The sequence below is a fragment of the Paroedura picta genome, chromosome 3, assembly GCF_049243985.1.
Source record: "Paroedura picta isolate Pp20150507F chromosome 3, Ppicta_v3.0, whole genome shotgun sequence".
Taxonomy (NCBI): Eukaryota; Metazoa; Chordata; class Lepidosauria; order Squamata; family Gekkonidae; genus Paroedura; species Paroedura picta.
Genome location: NC_135371.1, coordinates 15,116,592 through 15,134,616, shown reverse-complemented (window position 1 = coordinate 15,134,616; position 18,025 = coordinate 15,116,592). Strand labels below are relative to the sequence as shown.

Below are 18,025 nucleotides of genomic sequence, written 5' to 3'. Positions count from 1 at the left end.
CTCTGTCAGATGGCTATCCAGGCTCTGTTTAAAAATCTCCAAAGATGGAGACTTGTAGAAAAGGCCAAATATGTATATAATGTCCCATTTAAGAATGACCACCAATACAGAAATGATCCATTTTAAAAATGGCAAATCATGGTGCTCCTTGTGTGTAATCTGTTCCTTTAATGTTCACAACAAGAGTTCTTGGCGGAACTCAGTCTGGTACAAATGCACTTTCAGCTCTTCGGTGAGCAGGAATGCTAATGTGTAAAATAATAATAATTTTTTACACTAACATATTATGCACCATTTTTGCCAGAATAAAATCAAAGTAGAAGCACCCGCCAATTATCTTGAAATTATAAAAATGGTATTCAAAAGACAGTTTCAACGCACTTTCTGGAAGAACCTATGCAAACACATATTTTGGAAATATACATTAATTCAGAAATGACGCGTATCGCTAACCGTTTTGAAAATTTTAATAATGATAGATAACAAAGAGAGGAATTATGAAAACATTCCTAAACAGACCTTCTTTTTAAGTTCTATGAAAACCTCTAAAGGAGTGTCAAACTTCTGTTGAGGGATCAAGATTTCCATAGATGCTCATGGTCTCCAAATTGGAGTCACAATCTAACCTTTTTTAAAAGCTAGTCTTCATTAAGAGAACTTACACTGCTGTCTTAAAGTGACCATACAATCTAGATCAGCTTTTCTCAACCAGGGTTTCATGACAGACCTGGAAGGGTTTCCTGAATGAGTGGGAGTTAATTAAGTTTTAATATCTTTTTTTTTAAAAATCATTAAACGCTTAGTGGGTGATAGGGCCATATATGGTCATGTCAACCTGCCCGCTTCCCAAAAAGGCCAATGATAGGCCTGGAGGGGGTGAGAAGGGGAGGGGTTCTGGACAGGTGTGTCCACAGCTCTGCTTCCCAACTATATTCTGCACAATTGCACCACTTCTGGGGGTTCCTGAAGCCTCAAGAACCTTTCAGGGGTTTCTCAATGGTAAAAAAGTTGAGAAAGGCTGATCTTCTAGAGCAGGGGTAGTCAAACTGCAGCCCTTCAGATGTCCATGGACTACAATTCCCAGAAGCCCTGCCAGCAAATGCTGGCAGGGGCTTCTGGGAATTGTAGTCCATGGACATCTGGAGGGCCGCAGTTTGACTACCTCTGTTCTAGAGTTATAATACAATCATAAAGGAACTAATTACAAGGATCCAAAGAGTTCCATGTTTAAATTCAAACCCACCAGAGCTAATGCTTGAAATTATATATTAGGCCTTCCGTTGCAAAAAAAAAAAAAGTATCATTCTCACACTGGACATTATATTCTGGGTGTTTTCTACAGGTTTTCCTCCTTCTTGCAATACACTTCCTATAGGTGTGTTTTTTCCCCCTTTCCCCTATGAAAAGAGACTCTACAGAGAACAGGAAACCACCCAAGAGTCATTACAGGCTGCCTGAAGCTGCTGAAAGAACCAGGGTCCCAAGACCATGGCCAGCAGGCACTCCATGCAGGCTTTCTGCTGAGTCTGTGGCAGCTGGAGGGAGGGGACAACAGACCTAATCCTGAACCCTTTCTGTGCACTGTGCCACAGGCAGATTTGTGGTTTAACACAGGGAGAGGTCAGGGACACGTGTGATCACTTGAAGCTTCCTTCTGCTGAGCCAAACCATTCGCCTCTCCAGCTCCACGTTAAGAACCTAAAAGAAGCCATGTTGGATCAGGCCAATGGCCAATCTGGTCCAACGCTCTGTGCCACGCAGTGGCTCAAACACAGGTGCCTTCGGAAGGTCCACCAGCAGGGCCAGAACTCCAGAAGCCCTCCCACCATTGTTCCCCCAATGCCGAGAAGACAGAGCACCACCACCCGAGACAGAGTGGTTACCTTGTGGCTAACAGCCACGGATGGACCTCCGCTCCAGATGTTTATCCAGCTCCCTCTTGAAGCTGTCCATGCTTGCAGCTGCCTCCACTTCTTGCAGCAGTGCTGCCTGCTCTGACCAGCAGTGGTTCTCAAAGGTCTCAGGGGCTTTCACATGACCTACTAGAAATTCAAGCTCTTCCAGTTCATTCCCTATACTTTGGGCCTTAGTATACAAACCCTGCAAAACCTCTCACCCTGGGGGCTTGATTCTTTTAACAAGAGTTGCCAGGGATTGAACTTGGGACCCTGTGCATGCAAAGCAGACACTCTCTCACTGAGCTATGGTCTTCCCTCCCTCCCCCCATCTCCCTTCTTATCCTTCCTGAACTGAGAATGAGCAGGACATATCCTTGCCAATACCAATTCTCCCCTTGTTATCCACATTTTTCTTATCTTTCAGAGACTACAGACAGAGTAGAAGACTGGACTCTAATGGTTGGTCCCCCACAAGAAGAAACCTTCTGGCCTCTTCCCAATGAAAAACTGCAATAGGACGGGAGGTGATGGGAGAGTCTTACAGGATGACAGAACATCCATTGGTAAGATCCTCATCTGCTAGAGAAGTTTAGGGACAAGCTCCTGCAGGAATGAACCGTGTGCGAATTTCCCCAGAGGACGATGGCTGGACAGAACCTCCATGTTCAGCTGCAGTGTATCTCAGACACGGGAGGGCAAGCCATAGGGTATGTGATGCTGGATATTACACCTGCCTGTCCTGCCTGTGGAATTCCCAGCAGAGTTTGGCTGACAAGACCCTGGGCCTGACGGGCAAAGTTTTTCTTGGGTCCTGAGAGACGGTGTCTGATGAAGAAGAATACGACGCACACCGACAACCTACGTCTTCTGCTTGAGGAACGCAGTTCTCCCTTCTGTGCTGCAGAGCGCTGGAGCCAGAGTGGAAACATGAAGCTTGTGGCGGGTGGGGGTGGGGGGTGGCCCTTCCAATTTTCCTTCCAATTCCAGTGCTGGGTTCTGGAGACATAGGAACAACGGCCATTGAAGAGGCCGGAAGATGCCAGCGGCAGAGGTTTCCCGGCTACAGCTTGTCTGTCAAAACCAGGTCCTCAAACATCAGGTACTGCTTCAGCGGTGGAGGGAGGGCAAAGTCCCTGACGGCCTGGAGCCTCCGGTGGCCGAGAGCCGCCCGGACAGACAGGCGGCTGAGATGCTTGAGGGAACTCGGCTGCCGGCGGCAGGAGTCCATCCAGGAGATGAGGGCCGGCTGGGAGGCAAGGCGCTTGGGAGGGGCTCCAGTTCTCTGCAGCAGGAAGCAAAACGACAGCATTGGCCTTGTGAGGGAAAGAGGCTCAAACACACAAGGTTGTGCAGTCCAGCTGGGAAAGTGGGGAGGGACGGTCCTTTGGAACAAGGGCTCCTCTGATTGGAATGAAGCCCAAATGGGAGCTCTACACCAGCGTCTTAAAGCAGGGGTAGTCAACCTGTGGTCCTCCAGATGTCCATGGACTACAATTCCCATGAGCCCCTGCCAGCGATTGCTGGCAGGGGCTCATGGGAATTGTAGTCCATGGACATCTGGAGGACCACAGGTTGACTACCCCTGTCTTAAAGGGCTGTTGAGATATTTTTTAGTGCAAAATTAAGAGTTTTGTAAACAAAAGGCCTCCCTGGTTGTTAGAAAGAAAGGCCTTCGAAATTTTAATGTTTTCGTTTTGACTTCACGTTACATCAGACACCGATATCAAAGCAGCTTCAAAAACAACCACATGTGCACACATAGGACCACCAAAAGCCACTGAGATGTCCTCTTGACCCCCCCCCCCTACACCCTTCATATTACATTTGAGGCCCACACTAAATTTGTCAGGTGTTTGCTTAATGGCAGGCAAATTCCCAGTAATGCTTTCTGATGCCCGTCAATGCTGATTTGGCTAGCAGGTGAAAGCAGGCCGGAAAAATGGGGGAACAAACTTTGCACAATCTCTGCACAATTACATCACTTCCAGTGTGACCTGGAAGCCCCGGCATTGTCCTGGGATGAAGCTGTAGCCCTCACTCAGAAACTCTATGGAAACTGTACCCTTTTGGGGTAAGTGCTAGAGCAGGGGTAGTCAAACTGTGGCCCTCCAGATGTTCATGGACTACAATTCCCAGGAGCATTCGCTGGCAGGGGCTCCTGGGAATTGTAGTCCATGGACATCTGGAGGGCCGCAGCTTGACTACCCCTGTGAGTGTTAACTCAGGGTGAGGCTGGTTCTTCCGGGTTGCACCGGAAGTGACATCATGGCCCAAGAAAGATTCTCCCCCCCCCTCCCTGCATTCCCCGCCCCTGGTCTCTTGCTGGTTGCTTGTCCTGCTCTTACTCATTCAGAAGACCACACTTGAGATGCCCAATCAGAACAGCTCTCCTGCTACTCTCCTGTAGTGCAGGGGAGGCCAAACTGTGGTTCTTCAGATGACCCTGGACCACAATTACCTTGAGCCCCTGTTGAGAAGGCAATACTGAGCCACCCACAGAAGAAGTGGCTGATCCTGAGAACAGGAAGGAATTATTTTGCTCTGCTCAGGGGTATCTGCATAGCATGGCAGGAGCCCAGAAGCAGAAGCATCTCCATTCACCACCAAGCCCCTAGAACAGTGGTTCTCAACCTGGGGGTCGGGACCCCTTTGGAGGTTGAATGTCCCTTTCAGAGGGGTCATGGCAGGGCGAGCAGCTTGGCCAGAATAGATCGAGATAGAGCATTTGTCTGTCTGGAGCAGCGGAAAACAGCAAGATTGGCATGGTGGAACAAGAGGCAGAACTTAACTGAGAAACCTCCCCAAAACCCAATTTATATACCATCATAAACAATGGATCATCACGCCATTGGTCAGTTTTGCTTTAATTTCTGCAGAAGAACCCTTGCATAATTTTATGGTTGGGGGTCACCACAACACGAGGAGCCATATTCAAGGGTCGCGGCATTAGGAAGGTTGACAACCACTGTTCTAGGAGGAGATGCAGCTGGGAAAGGCCAGCTCAGCTCGCCCAGCCTTCCTGAAGGAGCTACCTTGTTCCTGTAGGAGATGCAGGCCCCTGCGTGCACCAGCAACCGAATGCACTCCGCCTGTCCGCTGCATGCTGCCAAGTACATAGGGGTCACTCCCCAGTTGTCCTGCAGGTTCACATCTGCGCCGTGCTGGGAGGGGGAAAAAGCTCATCAGGATCTCTAGATCACAGGTCCCAAACCCCTAATTGTGATGATTTGCATCTGGGCGGCTCCATTGGGAAGCCCAGACATGGCCCGTGCTGGCAGCAGCACATGGTGGCCGGGAGCAGTTACCTGGATGAGCAGCAGGGTGCAGTCAGGGAAGAGGCCGATGGCAGCATGGAGCGGGGTCCCTCCGTGTTTACAGCACATGTTGACGTCGGCCCCGTGTTCCAGCAGCAGCTCTACTGCATCCCTCTGTCCTTTGTAGGCGGCCCAGTAGAGCGGCGTCTTGCCATAATAATCTTTCCTGTCCAGCAGCTCCTTGCCTGAAATCGAAGAGCAACAAACACCTCAGAACAGGACCGAAGTAATCGCTGGGGAGATTTGAGCCACGGGTTCCCCAACACGGGGCCTCCCTCTGTTCGTGTCCCCTATGTGATTTTTAATGGGGAAGTTTTACTGGGGTTTTTATACAGACTTTGTAAGAAATTTATTAATAATAAGAAGGAGAAGGAGAAGGAGGAGGAGGAGGAGGAGGAGGAGGAGGAGGAGGAGACGGAGACGGAGACGGAGACGGAGACGGAGAAGGAGAAGGAGAAGGAGAAGGAGAAGGAGAAGGAGAAGGAGAGAAGAAGAAGAAGAAGAAGAAGAAGAAGAAGAATTTTAGAACGTGTGCAGGGCCAGGTGGGTTTTTGCCCAGCAGAAATCCAACTGGTTGTGGCAATTTTCGAAAAGTTGTTTTGGCTGCCACCACAACGCAAGGACGTGCACGGAATGAGTGGAGGGGCGAGCAAGACGCTATTTGGAAATGGCATGTTGCCAGACGGCTCTTGGCCAGAACTGTTGAGGGTCCGCGTGTCACATACCTGAGGTTTCCAGGAGCTGCCTCAGCTTTCCTGTGTTGCCGTGGCTGGCCTCGTAGTGCAGCTCTGTCCATCGGTAGTTGTAGCTGGGCGCCGCCTGGTAACGCTTGACAGGTGGGCGCGTGTCCACTTGGACCCTGTTTCCAAAGGGCGGTCTGGAGAGGGAGCTGATGTAGAAGCCCATCTTGCCCAGGGGACAGCCGCCCTCCGTCCACACGGAGAGGCCTCCGGCACATGGATTTGGGCCGTGCAAAGCTTTGGGCTGATATGTAAACTGAGAGAAATAAGGAGGTGTCCAGAGGCTGTTGCAACGGCAGAGAACAATAATACTCAGCAAAGTAACTCTCAGGGCACTCGATATGTAGAAATCACAGCTGTCTTGAGGACAGCCCTATGAGGTAGGCCAGTATGAGGATCCTTGTATCGCGCAGGGGAAACTGAGGAAGAGTGGCTTTCCTGAACCTCTTGGGAAGTTTATGGCCTTAATAAATGAGCTGACAGCTTCCTGGATTGCTGCTTAGTCGCTTGGCCACTTTGGGTTAATTCCCTTGAGGCACTTGAATTTGCAGCAAGGCTCAGCCCTGAAAGATGGCAACTAACCAATAAGAAGTAGGTGTCCCTAAACACGTGCAGAGTGCATTTTCCTCGCAAGGGAACACAACCATTCTCTTCTACCCTACCTTCCTCCCGTCTCCCATTCCCTTGGAGTTATGGTACAGGCCTAAATTTCACACGACTCAATCCATGCTTCACTGCGGCTTTCAGATCACCAGACTTCCTCCCATTGCTACTGCTCTGGCATCAGATTCTCCACATGGCTTGTCCCTTCAGCCATAGACCCAGAGGGCCCTGCTTCAGTCATCCCTTGAGCATGGGGGCTCAAATGATACGGTTAATGCTTGGCCACGTATCCAGACTTGGACTGGACTGGCAGAGAAACTTTTTGCCCCAAGAGAATGTGCTTTCTTAAGCTTTCAGCTGTGGATCATGCCTCGTTCCTTACTGTTTCGGCATGATCCTCACTACCTCAACCTTGAAGAAGATTGTCTCTGTATAAACAGCTTCCTGCCAAGAATAGATCTGACCTAAAGCTACCATTCAGCAACTCTTTTTTGGCGAGGCGGGGTAGGGGGGGGGGATTCTCCCGCATTCTAAGATTGCGGGAGAAAATGTTCCCTCTGCTCACTTTTTCTCCAAACCATGTCTCAGTTGATAAACACCATGCCCCTCCCATCTGCTATAAATAATATATATATTTTTCCAAAGCATCTAACTCTTCTCCAGGGTTTCTCCAGGGCTAGCGTGATAGCCACTGGCATAGGTAAAGGTAAAGGTATCCCCTGTGCAAGCACTGGGTCATGTCTGACCCTTGGGGTGACGTCCTCTAGTGTTTTCATGGCAGACTCAATACAGGGTGGTTCAGTGCCTTCCCCAGTCATTACCGTTTACCCCCCAGCAAGATGGGTCCTCATTTTACCGACCTCGGAAGGATGGAAGGCTGAGTCAACCTTGAGCCGGCTGCTGGGATCGAACTCCCAGCCTCATGGTCAGAGCTTTCAGACTGCTGCCTTACCACTCTGCGCCACAAGAGGCTCTAGCCACTGGCATAGAGGGGCTTTAAAGGGGAGATGAAGGAAAGGCGATTAGAAGCCACTTTGAGACTCCTTTGGGTAGTAAAATGCGAGGTATAAAGAGTGCTTATTAATTAATTAATTAATTAATTAATTAATTAATTGGACTTGCCCGCCACTCTCATGACTGGCTCGTGGTAGGTCCGTATCTTCTAAAGGGAGATTTGATTACCATTGGGGAGGAAAGACCCATCCGTGGCTACTAGCCAGTACTTCAGCCTCCGCATCTAAAAGGCATCATTAGAGAAAAGCCTTGGCCAGGGCCCTTACAGGAACCAGGTGGAGAGGGCCCATTCTAGCAGTGCTGCTCACCCAATTGCACTGGGCCCAGATTAAAGACTGAATTTGGTTCAGGATGCTGGTGCCTACCTTCAAGTTCAGGGTGTTGGTGCTCACCTGAACAGTCTGGGGCCTTCATACCGACGCCCCTCAGAGAAGTTGACAATGAGCCCACAAAATCGGCTCAAGATCCCTGGCCCTGGAGAAGTGAAACTGTCTCAACCAGAGCCAGGACTTTCTCGGCCCAATGAGCCCTCAAGGGAGATCGGGGCCCTGCCAGACCTAAAACAGTCCCACCGGGCCCCTTAGACAGACAGCTGTTCCACCGGGCCTGGGGTTGAGGCCTGCAGAGTTACCGTCCGCAGCCAGCCTCCCTACAAGCAAACAAACACAGGACCATGTGAAGGTGAGCGCTGGTAGGCCACTTATGGACATCCCGGGAAATGAAATCCCACCAGCTCCAGGATGTCAATGTTGGCCGCTTTTAATGTGAAAACGATTTATTTAACCTTGTTTTTATGGTGAACGGAAGCCGCGCTGAGCCCACGGCGTATAAAGGGGATAATAAACAAAGAAAAATGAGTCGATCTCCAGGGCGGCTGCGCCCTTTCCCCTGGCCGTGGGGAAGGGGGGTGGACTAGGAGACGCAGCAGCAGCGGCCGGATCCGGCAGGACTCTCCTCTTCCCGCGATCCTAGAGACGGCGCCCAATCCTAATCGCCCGCCCGGGCATCGTTTCGGCCGCCCATTTTCGGCGCTTCTCCCAGCTCCAGGCTATCCTTTCGGAGAGGCCTTCGGGGCAAGTCGCAGAGGCTCCATCCCAGGGGAGACGCGCGGCGCAGGAGGCGCGGGGCAGCCACGCCCGATCCTTGGCGGAGCCGGCGCCTCTCCGGCTAAGCGTTGGACAGTGGCGCCCTCCTCTGCCACCCGCCACCCCCCAACCCCAGGATCCTCCTCCCGCTGGACGCCCTCGGGCCGGGCTCGGCTGGCTCTCCCTCCGCGGCCCGCCGATGCGCTTACCTGCCCGCCCTAGGCTGCTGGCCAAGCCTCGCCCGGACTCCGCCATCGCCCGGCAGCCATCGCCCGGCGCAGCGTCGGCTCCGGCAGGCTGGGAGCTGTAGTCCCTCGGCGGCGGCCAGGGAAACCTCCTCCTTCCCCTCCTCGACGTCGCCGTCGCCGTCACGGCTCTCGCTCTCCCCGCAGCCCAGCGCAGGAGCATCCCCCGGAGGGCGGCCTCGCTCGCCGGATTGGTCCCGCGCCAAGACGCGCCGCCATCTCCGCTCGGGACCCCGCCGGGCTCAAGAGGCGGGCGGCGGGCGCGGAAGGCTCACGGCCTTGCAAGCAAAAGCCCCCCCCCCGTCTGGCGCATTCGTTGTGTTCCGCTAGCCCCGCCTCCCCAGATTCCTCATAACAACCCTGTGAGGTAGGCGAGCCCCCAAGAGATCACTCCGGGAGCTTCATGGGCTAGTAGAGATTTACTGGGTTGCCAGGAGAGCTCCTTGCGTTACAATCGATTCCCAGACCTTTGAGGTCAGGTGCCCTGGAGAAAGTAGCTGCTTTGTAGAATCATGGAGTTGGAAGGGGCCTCCGGGGTCATCTAGTCCAACCCGCTGCACCATGCAGGAACTCACAACTACCTGCCCACCCACAGTGACCCCAATTTCTTGTCCCAGTGACCCCGCCAAACATGAAACCTCCAGAATCCAGCCTGGCCTGGAGGAAATTCACCTACCATCCCACAGCAGCAATTAGTAATTTCCTGGGTATGCAAGGAAGGGCCACAACAGACAAACCCTGGCACAGCCCTTCCTGCCCCCCACTCACTGAGGTCCCTCTTCTCCTACCCCCACCCCCCTTTTTAGGCTCAACCTGCAAATCTCCAAGAATTTGCCAAACATAGGATTTAATTTTACAGTGCTAAAACTAAAACCTCAAAAAACCAAGGCTGCTGTTCTCAAAATGCTGGACTCTTCCCCCGGATCCTAAATCCAAGGCTTGCTGGGCTTGATGCCAGAGGGACAGAATGGGTGCAAGGAATGCAGGCTAATCTGTGCCCTGTAAAGTGTTAAGAAGAACCTCCTTGGAAGCACCACAGTTCAATCCCGAAAGAGGCTAGCAGTTCTAAACAGATATTGGTCCAGCCATGAAGCTGGTGCACATGAACCATTCTGATGGTACCCTGAAGTTCAGCTGTTCCTCTGCGCCTACTCTTTGAAAGCAGTCTGATGCACAGATACCTAGCAAATTATACTCTGTCTAGCATCCAGATGAGAGCTGTTTTTCATATCCTGCTTTTTACTCCCCAAAGGAGTCCCGAAGTGGCTCTCACACACCTTTCCCTTCATTTCCCCGCAACAGACACCCTGTGAGGTAGGTGGGGCTGAGGAAGCTCTAACAGAACAGCTTCATGAAAACAGCTCTGAGAGAGCTGTGACTGTCCCAAGGTCACCCAGGTGGCTGCTGCAGGTGGAGTGGAGAATCAAGCCTAGTTCTCCAGATTAGAGGCTGCTGCTCTTAACCATACCATGCTGGTTCTGCATAGGTAGCTATCTCGTTTCTGAAGCTGGCAGGGTTTAAGGCAGGGGTAGTCAAACTGCGGCCCTCCAGATGTCCATGGACTACTATTCCCATGAGCCCCTGCCAGCATTTGCTCATGGGAATTGTAGTCCATAGACATCTGGAGGGCCACAGTTTGACTACGCCTGGTTTAAGGTGTCACGATGAGGAAGCCACACACACAAGACTCCAGAAGCCAGGCCCCAGTTCTGTGTTGTATATTAAAGTTTTATTGAATTACCGTGTAAGAAGGTTTTGTTTTGTTTTTCGCTTTGTAATAAAATCATCTGGGATCTAAACTGATTATTTACAGACAAAAACTTCTCTTTTTCCATGATAAAATTCCTACTTTGCTCGGAATGGTATCTACAATAACAATATTATGCTATGAGACAACACACACACGCACACACACGCACGCACACATACACACACAGCAACCCCCCCCCCCTCCAGCTTGTTTCCTCTATCAAGCTTTCCAGATTCATAATTACTTCTCCAATCAGGTGAGAAAAAGCACATTGGGGTTGCGGGGGGAGACAAGAATAGAGTTATGGACCAGTGATGCAACAAAACGAAAAGGGGAGGCCTTCCATATCCCCCCCCCCACCGTTCTCCCGAGCTGGCCTTCAGCAGCTGGGCCTCTCTTTGTGGCTAGTCAAGGGTGGTCTTCCCCAGGCCAGACTAGCTGGGTGGGTGCCCCTCTCTACAGTCCACCACAGCTGTTCTTACGGAGCTCTCCCAAACTATCTCTGAAATGTCTGTTTGACTGAGGGTGGAGCTGACGGCAGAGGCAATCTCCACATTTAGGAAAAGGCCCCACTGATCTTCTCCCTCCCCCACTGGCTGTGGTGCCAAGAGAGAGTCAATACCTCTTTTGAGCTCACCTGAGAGTGCCCTCCCCCACACACACCTCAATTGAGCCGGTGCCCCTCCTTCTCATTTACCCTAAAATGTAGCCTGAGGGAACCTGCTAGAGGTTAGCGAGAGTCTGTAGCAGGGGTAGTCAAACTGCGTCCCTCCAGATGTCCATGGACTACAATTCCCATGAGCCCCTGCCAGCAAATGCTGGCAGGGGCTCATGGGAATTGTAGTCCATGGACATCTGGAGGGACGCAGTTTGCCTGACCCCTGGGCCTCTGTAGGGAGGAAATGGCCACTTGCCTCCAGCAAAATCTTGGGGGCAGCTGCCATTCCCTCAGGCAGAATGAAAAGTGTTGCCCACGTCAAAGAGAAAGCAAGATGCCTGGCCTTTCTGGTGGAAATCTGAGCAGGATAAATCCTGACAGGCGATAATTCCACACTAACCGCTCAAGCCTGAGGTATTCCTCAGAGGCAGCTGCCATGGAATCTAACTGCGACGACGCTGGGGTTTCGTGACTACAATTCCAGGCACCCTTTGGCCCCAGAAAAGGGACCATGGTGGGCCCTAGAGAAGTTCTTCCACCCTATGCTCTCCTCCTCAGCCAAAAACGGACCCTTCCCCACCCTCCAGGGGAGTTATACCCCGCCAGGAAAAAGACAGCACCATCTGGCGTTCCTGTCTTCTCCCCTCCTGGGGTGAAAGCAGCAGAAGAGGTTTTTACCCCCTGCTTTTCAGTACCCGAAGGAGTCTCAAAGCGGCTCACAATGGCCTTCCCTTCCTCTCCCCACAACAGGCACCCTGTGAGGTAGGTGGGCCCGAGAGAGCACTGAGAAAGCTAAGCGGCTCAAGGTCGCCCGGCAGGCTTCATGGGGAGGAGTGGGGAATCAAACACAAATCTCGAGCTGAGAGTCCTCCGCTCTTGACCCCTACACCATGTGGGCTCTCGGGGGGGGGGGCAGTTGCATTTGTGAAAACTGCATGGGGTAGAATTGGCTTCTCCTCCCCAGTACCGTAGCCCTGAGCTGTATTGTGCAGGCCAAAAACCTGAAATGTTTGGTAGCCTCCCACTACAAAACGCTAACACTGCATGCTGTTCAGCCCTAAGTCTCACAACCTGCGTCCACTTAGAGGGCTGAGTCCTAGAATGGGGGACACAGCGATGCAGACTGGAAACCTTCTGAACACACGCAAAGGGCCGTTTGCCTCTGCAATCCGGAACCTGGGCCGGCTCTCCCAGGGGAGGGGAGACTTCCGGATTCCAGGGGAGGAGGCGGCTCGAAGGTTGGCACTTGACATCTGAGGTATCAACTGGTCTGGAGAGGAGGAGAGGAAGGGAGGGGGGCCGTGAAGGCCGTACCCAGCTCTGGTGCTTATCTGCAGAGGGAGAGACCCCAAACAGGGTAAGGCAATCCTGTCTTGCTGCAGGCGAGTCTGTGCTCAGGTGGGGTGAGATTTTTTGGCCAGGGCAGTCTTCAGAATACTTAGTATTTATATCACCCTTCCCCACAGTCCTCGAAGCACAGCGCACGCCTGCGCGGCCCACCAGGCAAGCCAAGCCAGGATTAATTAACATCATCCCCGTATTACAAATAGGGACCGGAGAGAGTAGCTAAGGCACCAAGTGAGGCCATGGCTGCGCTGAAACTTGAATTTGGTGGATTGCTCATGCTCCTAGCTACTGTGCTTCTCCGTCTCCCTCTGGTCGCCGTCTTCTGGATCTCTTCTCTGACCAGCCTGTTTTGAAGCAAGGCCAGGCAGGGTTTGAGGTGACACAGAGCTCTTTGTCAGGCCTGTTGCAGAGCTCTCTTGAACTCAGAAGTCTGCGTGCTTCTAACTCAATAAAGGCTGGCTTTTAAAAACAACACCTTACTCCCCCTCCACCAGGTAGCGCACACCCTAGAGATGCAGTCAGAGAGAAGCTGTGAAGGGACAAAGGAGTCCTCCCAGGTGGCTTTCAAGGACGGCTGGAAGCCTTGCATTATTCCCTGGCAGACAAGTGGGGCTGCACCACGGGATCTACTGGGGTCCCACCCTGCTGCGTGGGCTGACCGGGGTGGCTGTTTGTCTTTGGGGACAGCAGCCGAAGGAAGGAGCAACACAAAGCCCTAGTGGGACGAGAAGCAGCAAAAATAAATGAGGAACACATTCGGCTCCGATACAAAGAAATGGGGGGGGGGGGGCTGCTCAGGTAGGCTTCAACTGACCTGACCCTCTTGAGGTCAGTGACCCGTGGTCTGCCAGGTCATTGGAGGGATGCTAGCCAACCAGAAAAGAACCCCATCCGGCTGGCTCCTGCACCTTTAACAGAACCTGGATTTAGAACTGCGGAAGCTTTTCCTAACACAGAAAGATGAAACAGCTATCAAAGGCAAATAAGGGGGGGGGGGAGAAAAAGTTGGCAGCCCCAGTGTTAGGCAGCAAAAGAGCAAACACGGCCCATGCGGGTGGTGGCCCTGCATCTCAGGCCAGGGAGGAAGTCAGAGGAACAACCACGTGGGCTTTTGTAAAAAAAAAAAAACACCGGGAAAGCCCCCATGGGGGACAGAGCAGAGGGAGGGGGTGGGGGAGGAAGCAGCTGCTTGAAGACTGACATGAGGGGGGGGGGGGGAGCCCAAGAGCGGTGCTCTCTTAAGGGGGAGGGGGGAAGAAAAGCAAAAACTTTTTAAGCTCTTAAATAACTTCTCCTCCCCGTCTCTACAGTGCAATCTACGGCTCTGGTTCAGAACAGCAGCAACGTGGGGGTGAGGGAGGTGGAGGGAAGCGAGCGGGCAAGGGAGGGGAGAGCTGTGCTTGAAGAAGCAGCCTGGCTCAGGAAGGGCTGCTCGCAGGCTGCAAGGAGAGGGCGTGGCAGAGGCCGGAAAGAATGAGCCTTGCCTGGGGGCCGCTTGATCTCCCTCCGACAGGACGCACCAGCCCTTCCGAGCCTCCGCCTGTTCCTTTGTGCCTGTCCCAGCCTGCTGCAAAGCGGCGGGATTCTCGGAGCAAGGGAAAGGCTGCAAGAGACGCCCAGAGGGCAAAAGAAGAGGCAGAGGTCCCTCCCTCCCCCTTTCTGTTCTGCCAGGCCCTGGCAAGTTCGGAGGGACGTCCCCGCTGATCTGGGTCCCTGTCCGAGGGCTTCTCTTCAGTGGCTTCCAGTGGGAGGGGAAGGATGGCAAAGATCCGGCTCCTCTCAGGACTGGGTGAGTCTCCATCCCCCTTGGCACATTTGTCGCTTCCGGCCTCCTGGCCACTTGGCTCGGCTCCTCCGGAGGAGCCCCGGCTGTTCGGGGGAGGCTCCTCCCGTAAAGTTCACCATTATTATTATTTTTCTAAAGTCTGTAAAAAAACAAAACAAACACAAAGTCCTCTGGCCCACACAACCGTTTGTGCTTCCTGATCCGCCGCTGCTTCCTCCCGCCTCGGTGGGGAGCGCTTGGTTCCGCTGGCAGTAGGTGCTTTCCGCCTCACCCCATCCCTCCGGCTCGCAGTCCTTGTGTGCACGTCACAAGTCTGTGACTTTGTTTTCCACTGCGGCAGCAATCTGCTGCAGGCGGTACCCCAGCTGCATCTTCTGCGCCGTCGGGTCCTCCTCCAGGGCGGTGATGATCTGTGGGGAGATGGAGAGCTGTCAGCCCGTGATAGCCCTTTGCCCAGGGCTTCAGGGGAGGGGGCTGCAACTGTGGCACAGCACCTATCCTGCAGGTCTTGGGAACCAGAGGCAGTCCCTAGTGACTCTCATGTCCACTTGGCCACTAAAGAGTCGTCCCCATCCAGCTTCCCTTCACCGAGTCGCTGTCCCTGTCATCTCCGTCAGTCTCTCTTCTTGCTGCCCACCCCCAGAACGACAGTGAGCAAGATCCTCTCCCCCCTTAGGCCATTCTCCACCGCCTGATGAAGCAGGCTTCTACTCAGAGATCCCACTTGGTTAACCTGGCTTTGGCTTTTCCATGCACCCCTGGGTCACTGGATCCAAAAAGATCATCCCAGAAGAATTGATCTTAGGAATCGTCCCCACCCCCTCCCAGCTGGGAAACGTGGACCACAATGCAGTTGAAAAGGCCGCTCAAGACACTTGGAACCCGCCACGAGCCATCTGGGTAATAAATAAAAATAAAAATAAAAATAAAAATAAAAATAAAAATAAAAATAAAAATAAAAATAAAAATAAAAATAAAAATAAAAATAAAAATAAAAATAAAAATAAAAATAAAAATAAAAATAAAAATAAAAATAAAAATAAAAATAAAAATAAAAATAAAAATAAAAATAAAAATAAAAATAAAAATAAAAATAATAGCTTGCTTGTTTCCCCTCTTTCCCTGTGTGCGGGGTGCATTTCAGAGGACTGTTATATACCTTGCAAGGCAGGTAAGCAGGCAAGAGTCTGTTTTGTCATCAGTGTAGAATTTGGCTCACTGTGAGCTGGGAGAAAAGTGCCCCAAGCTGTACCCACCTGGTCGTAGTACTTGTTGATGTACTTGTAGAGTTCGTGCAGGGCCACCAGGGAATTGAGTTCACCTGAGTAATTCTGGAACAGAGAGAATGAGCTCATCAGGAAGGCCAGCTTCCAGCTGGGACCTGGGGATGCCCTGGAATTACATCTCATCTCCAGACTACAGAGATCAGTCCCCCTTGAGAACCTGTCTGCTTGGGGGGGTGGACTCGAGGGCACTGTGCCCCACTGAGGTCCTTGCCTGCCCCAGGCTTCATCCCAAAATCTCTAGGTATTTCCCAGCCTTGATCTGGCAACCCTGCTAAGCAAGGGAATACACAAGCAGAGGAACTGCAGGATGACCTCACACTGCTGAACTCCACAAGGATCTATGGCACATGCCCACTCGCTCACGGGGCCACCTGCCTGGACCCTGATTCTCCTGTGACCACCTCTGCCCCAGCTACAGGCCTGCAAAGGAGGGAGGAAGACCACAGGACACATTATACCTCCGTAGCGAAGATGGGCAAAGCAGAAGACAATCCGGCCACTGTGCTACATTTAGCCATCACAGACAACGTGCATTGGGCAGACTGACCTAAGCAAAGCTCTGCAGAAGATAGGCAAGGGGGAGGCGGAAGCCAAAGAGCGAGGGGACTGCTTACCCGTGATAGTTCAGCCAGGGCGGAGTTCATTTCTTGGTCGCTGGCAGAGATCGTCTGGCGGATATCTGCATAGTATCTGCAGGGCAGAAGCATACGGCTTGTGGGTTCCTCCACCCGCTTCCCCGTCCCTTTTCCGTGCCTGGCTTCCCCGCCCTCTCAGCCTTACCTTTCCACCATCTGCTTGTAGCGTGGAATGTCACGGGCGTAGAGCAGCTTGTTGATGGGAGAGTCCTGGAAGGGAGCAAAACATTAGTGGCCAGGCCTAGCCAAACTTAGATAGGACAGGACGACTGGGGGGACGTCTCTCGTTAGGGCAAGGGGAGACAGAGAAGGCACACGGTAGGCGTGTCCTGAAACTGATGGGCTAGAAATGACAGGCTCCAGGCTCTTTCTAGTAGCAATTATCTGCCTGCCCCCTTCCCGGCTCACCCGACCCAGCTTGTGATCGGCGAGGGTGCAGGAGTCCATGAAGGTCTGCGCGATGACCAGGAGCACGGCGTCCACGTTATCCGAAGTCTGCACGTCAAAAACAAACTGGGGGTTCTTGATAATGTTGATCCAGAATCTCAAGGGTAGGCTGCAGAGAGAGGGGAGGAAATGCTCAACCGGCAACATGGGCTCAGAGCTCTACACAGTGACGCACTGAGGCTGATTTGTGCATTCGGGGTACCCAAAGACGGTCCCAAGTCCCCACCCTGTGTTACAGTCTGACGTGAACTGCAAGTGTGCTGCCGTTCCTCTAACTTGGAGCGTTCTAGGTGAGCTGCTATTAGGTCTACTGCAGGCATTTCTGGCCCAATAGCACCCCCTCCCCCTCTTCCAGCAGGGCTGAAGCCCCATTTCCACCGTCCTGATCCAAATCAGGCCCAACCTGCACAAGAACTGAGGAGAATGTGCACTTCATGTCTGACACAGCCTACATACTCTGCAATCCGTGGACTGGCCTTTGGGATCAGGCGTCAAAACGGTCGAGTCAATGAGAATTATTTGGTTCGGAGCTCTGCTTGGCCACTCAGGGACCAGAATAGTTTTAGGCTAGTTACATCCTCTGACCTTTAGTTATCTAGCCTGCAAAACGGGGAGCATAATGTCTTGTCTCTTAGGGTTGGTGTGACAGCCAAGGATTCTTCTTCATCATTATCATCTTTATTTTTATAGCCCGCCCTTTGCATATGAATAAATTATTTTAAAAACCACCTCTTATATTGTCAACGGACGGGAATTCAGTTGTGAAGACAACTCAGTACTTTATAAGTGGGGGATTCTTCGGCAGGGAGACCAGCATTGCTTGATGTTAAACTCCTGGCCTCAACTACAGGCCTGGCGGAAGAGTTCTGTCTTACAGGCCCTCTGGAACTGCTGGAAGTCCCGGAAGGTCCTGATCTTTCCAGGGAGTGTGTTCCACCAAGCCAGGGCCAAGGTCAACAAGGTTCTGGCCCTGGCCGAGACCAGTCTTGCCTCTTTTGCGTTGGGGATACTGAGCAGATCGTGGTCTTCTGACCTACGTGCTCTTTGGAGTAGCGGAAGGGGCATCAGGGATGGAAACTGTCCGAGTTATCGTCTTTCATTGTCACATTCTCCACTGCCCAGAGAGGACTGGCAGCAGAATCCACAAGCTGCACAATAAACTTCTGTTATGAAGTCCAATCGTTTTTTTCTCAGTGATTTATTTGATGCACATAAAC

General features: G+C 52.3%; 2 protein-coding genes across 7 annotated transcripts in view; both read right to left on the bottom strand.

Annotated features, from left to right (window-relative positions):
• Positions 1–449: 449 nt before the first annotated feature.
• Positions 450–9,180, bottom strand: LOC143831656 (ankyrin repeat and SOCS box protein 11-like). The gene is made up of 5 exons (XM_077324831.1): positions 8,864–9,180; positions 5,938–6,208; positions 5,204–5,397; positions 4,931–5,059; positions 450–3,180 (listed from the first exon to the last, which is right to left on the bottom strand). The coding sequence occupies exons 2-5, from the start codon at positions 6,116–6,118 to the stop codon at positions 2,959–2,961; spliced, it is 726 nt and encodes a 241-aa protein (XP_077180946.1). The 5' UTR covers positions 6,119–6,208; positions 8,864–9,180; the 3' UTR covers positions 450–2,958.
• Positions 9,181–14,710: 5,530 nt separating this feature from the next.
• Positions 14,711–18,025, bottom strand: part of PLXNB1 (plexin B1) — a 165,498-nt gene continuing 162,183 nt past the window's right edge. For all 6 annotated transcript variants that reach the window (XM_077324828.1, XM_077324827.1, XM_077324826.1 and 3 more), the window contains 5 exons: positions 16,770–16,917; positions 16,507–16,571; positions 16,341–16,416; positions 15,697–15,771; positions 14,711–14,850 (listed from right to left, as the gene is read on the bottom strand). In XM_077324828.1, coding sequence (XP_077180943.1) covers positions 14,746–14,850; positions 15,697–15,771; positions 16,341–16,416; positions 16,507–16,571; positions 16,770–16,917 — 469 coding nt within the window. In that variant the 3' untranslated portion in view covers positions 14,711–14,745. The remainder of the gene's footprint in view (positions 14,851–15,696; positions 15,772–16,340; positions 16,417–16,506; positions 16,572–16,769; positions 16,918–18,025) is intronic.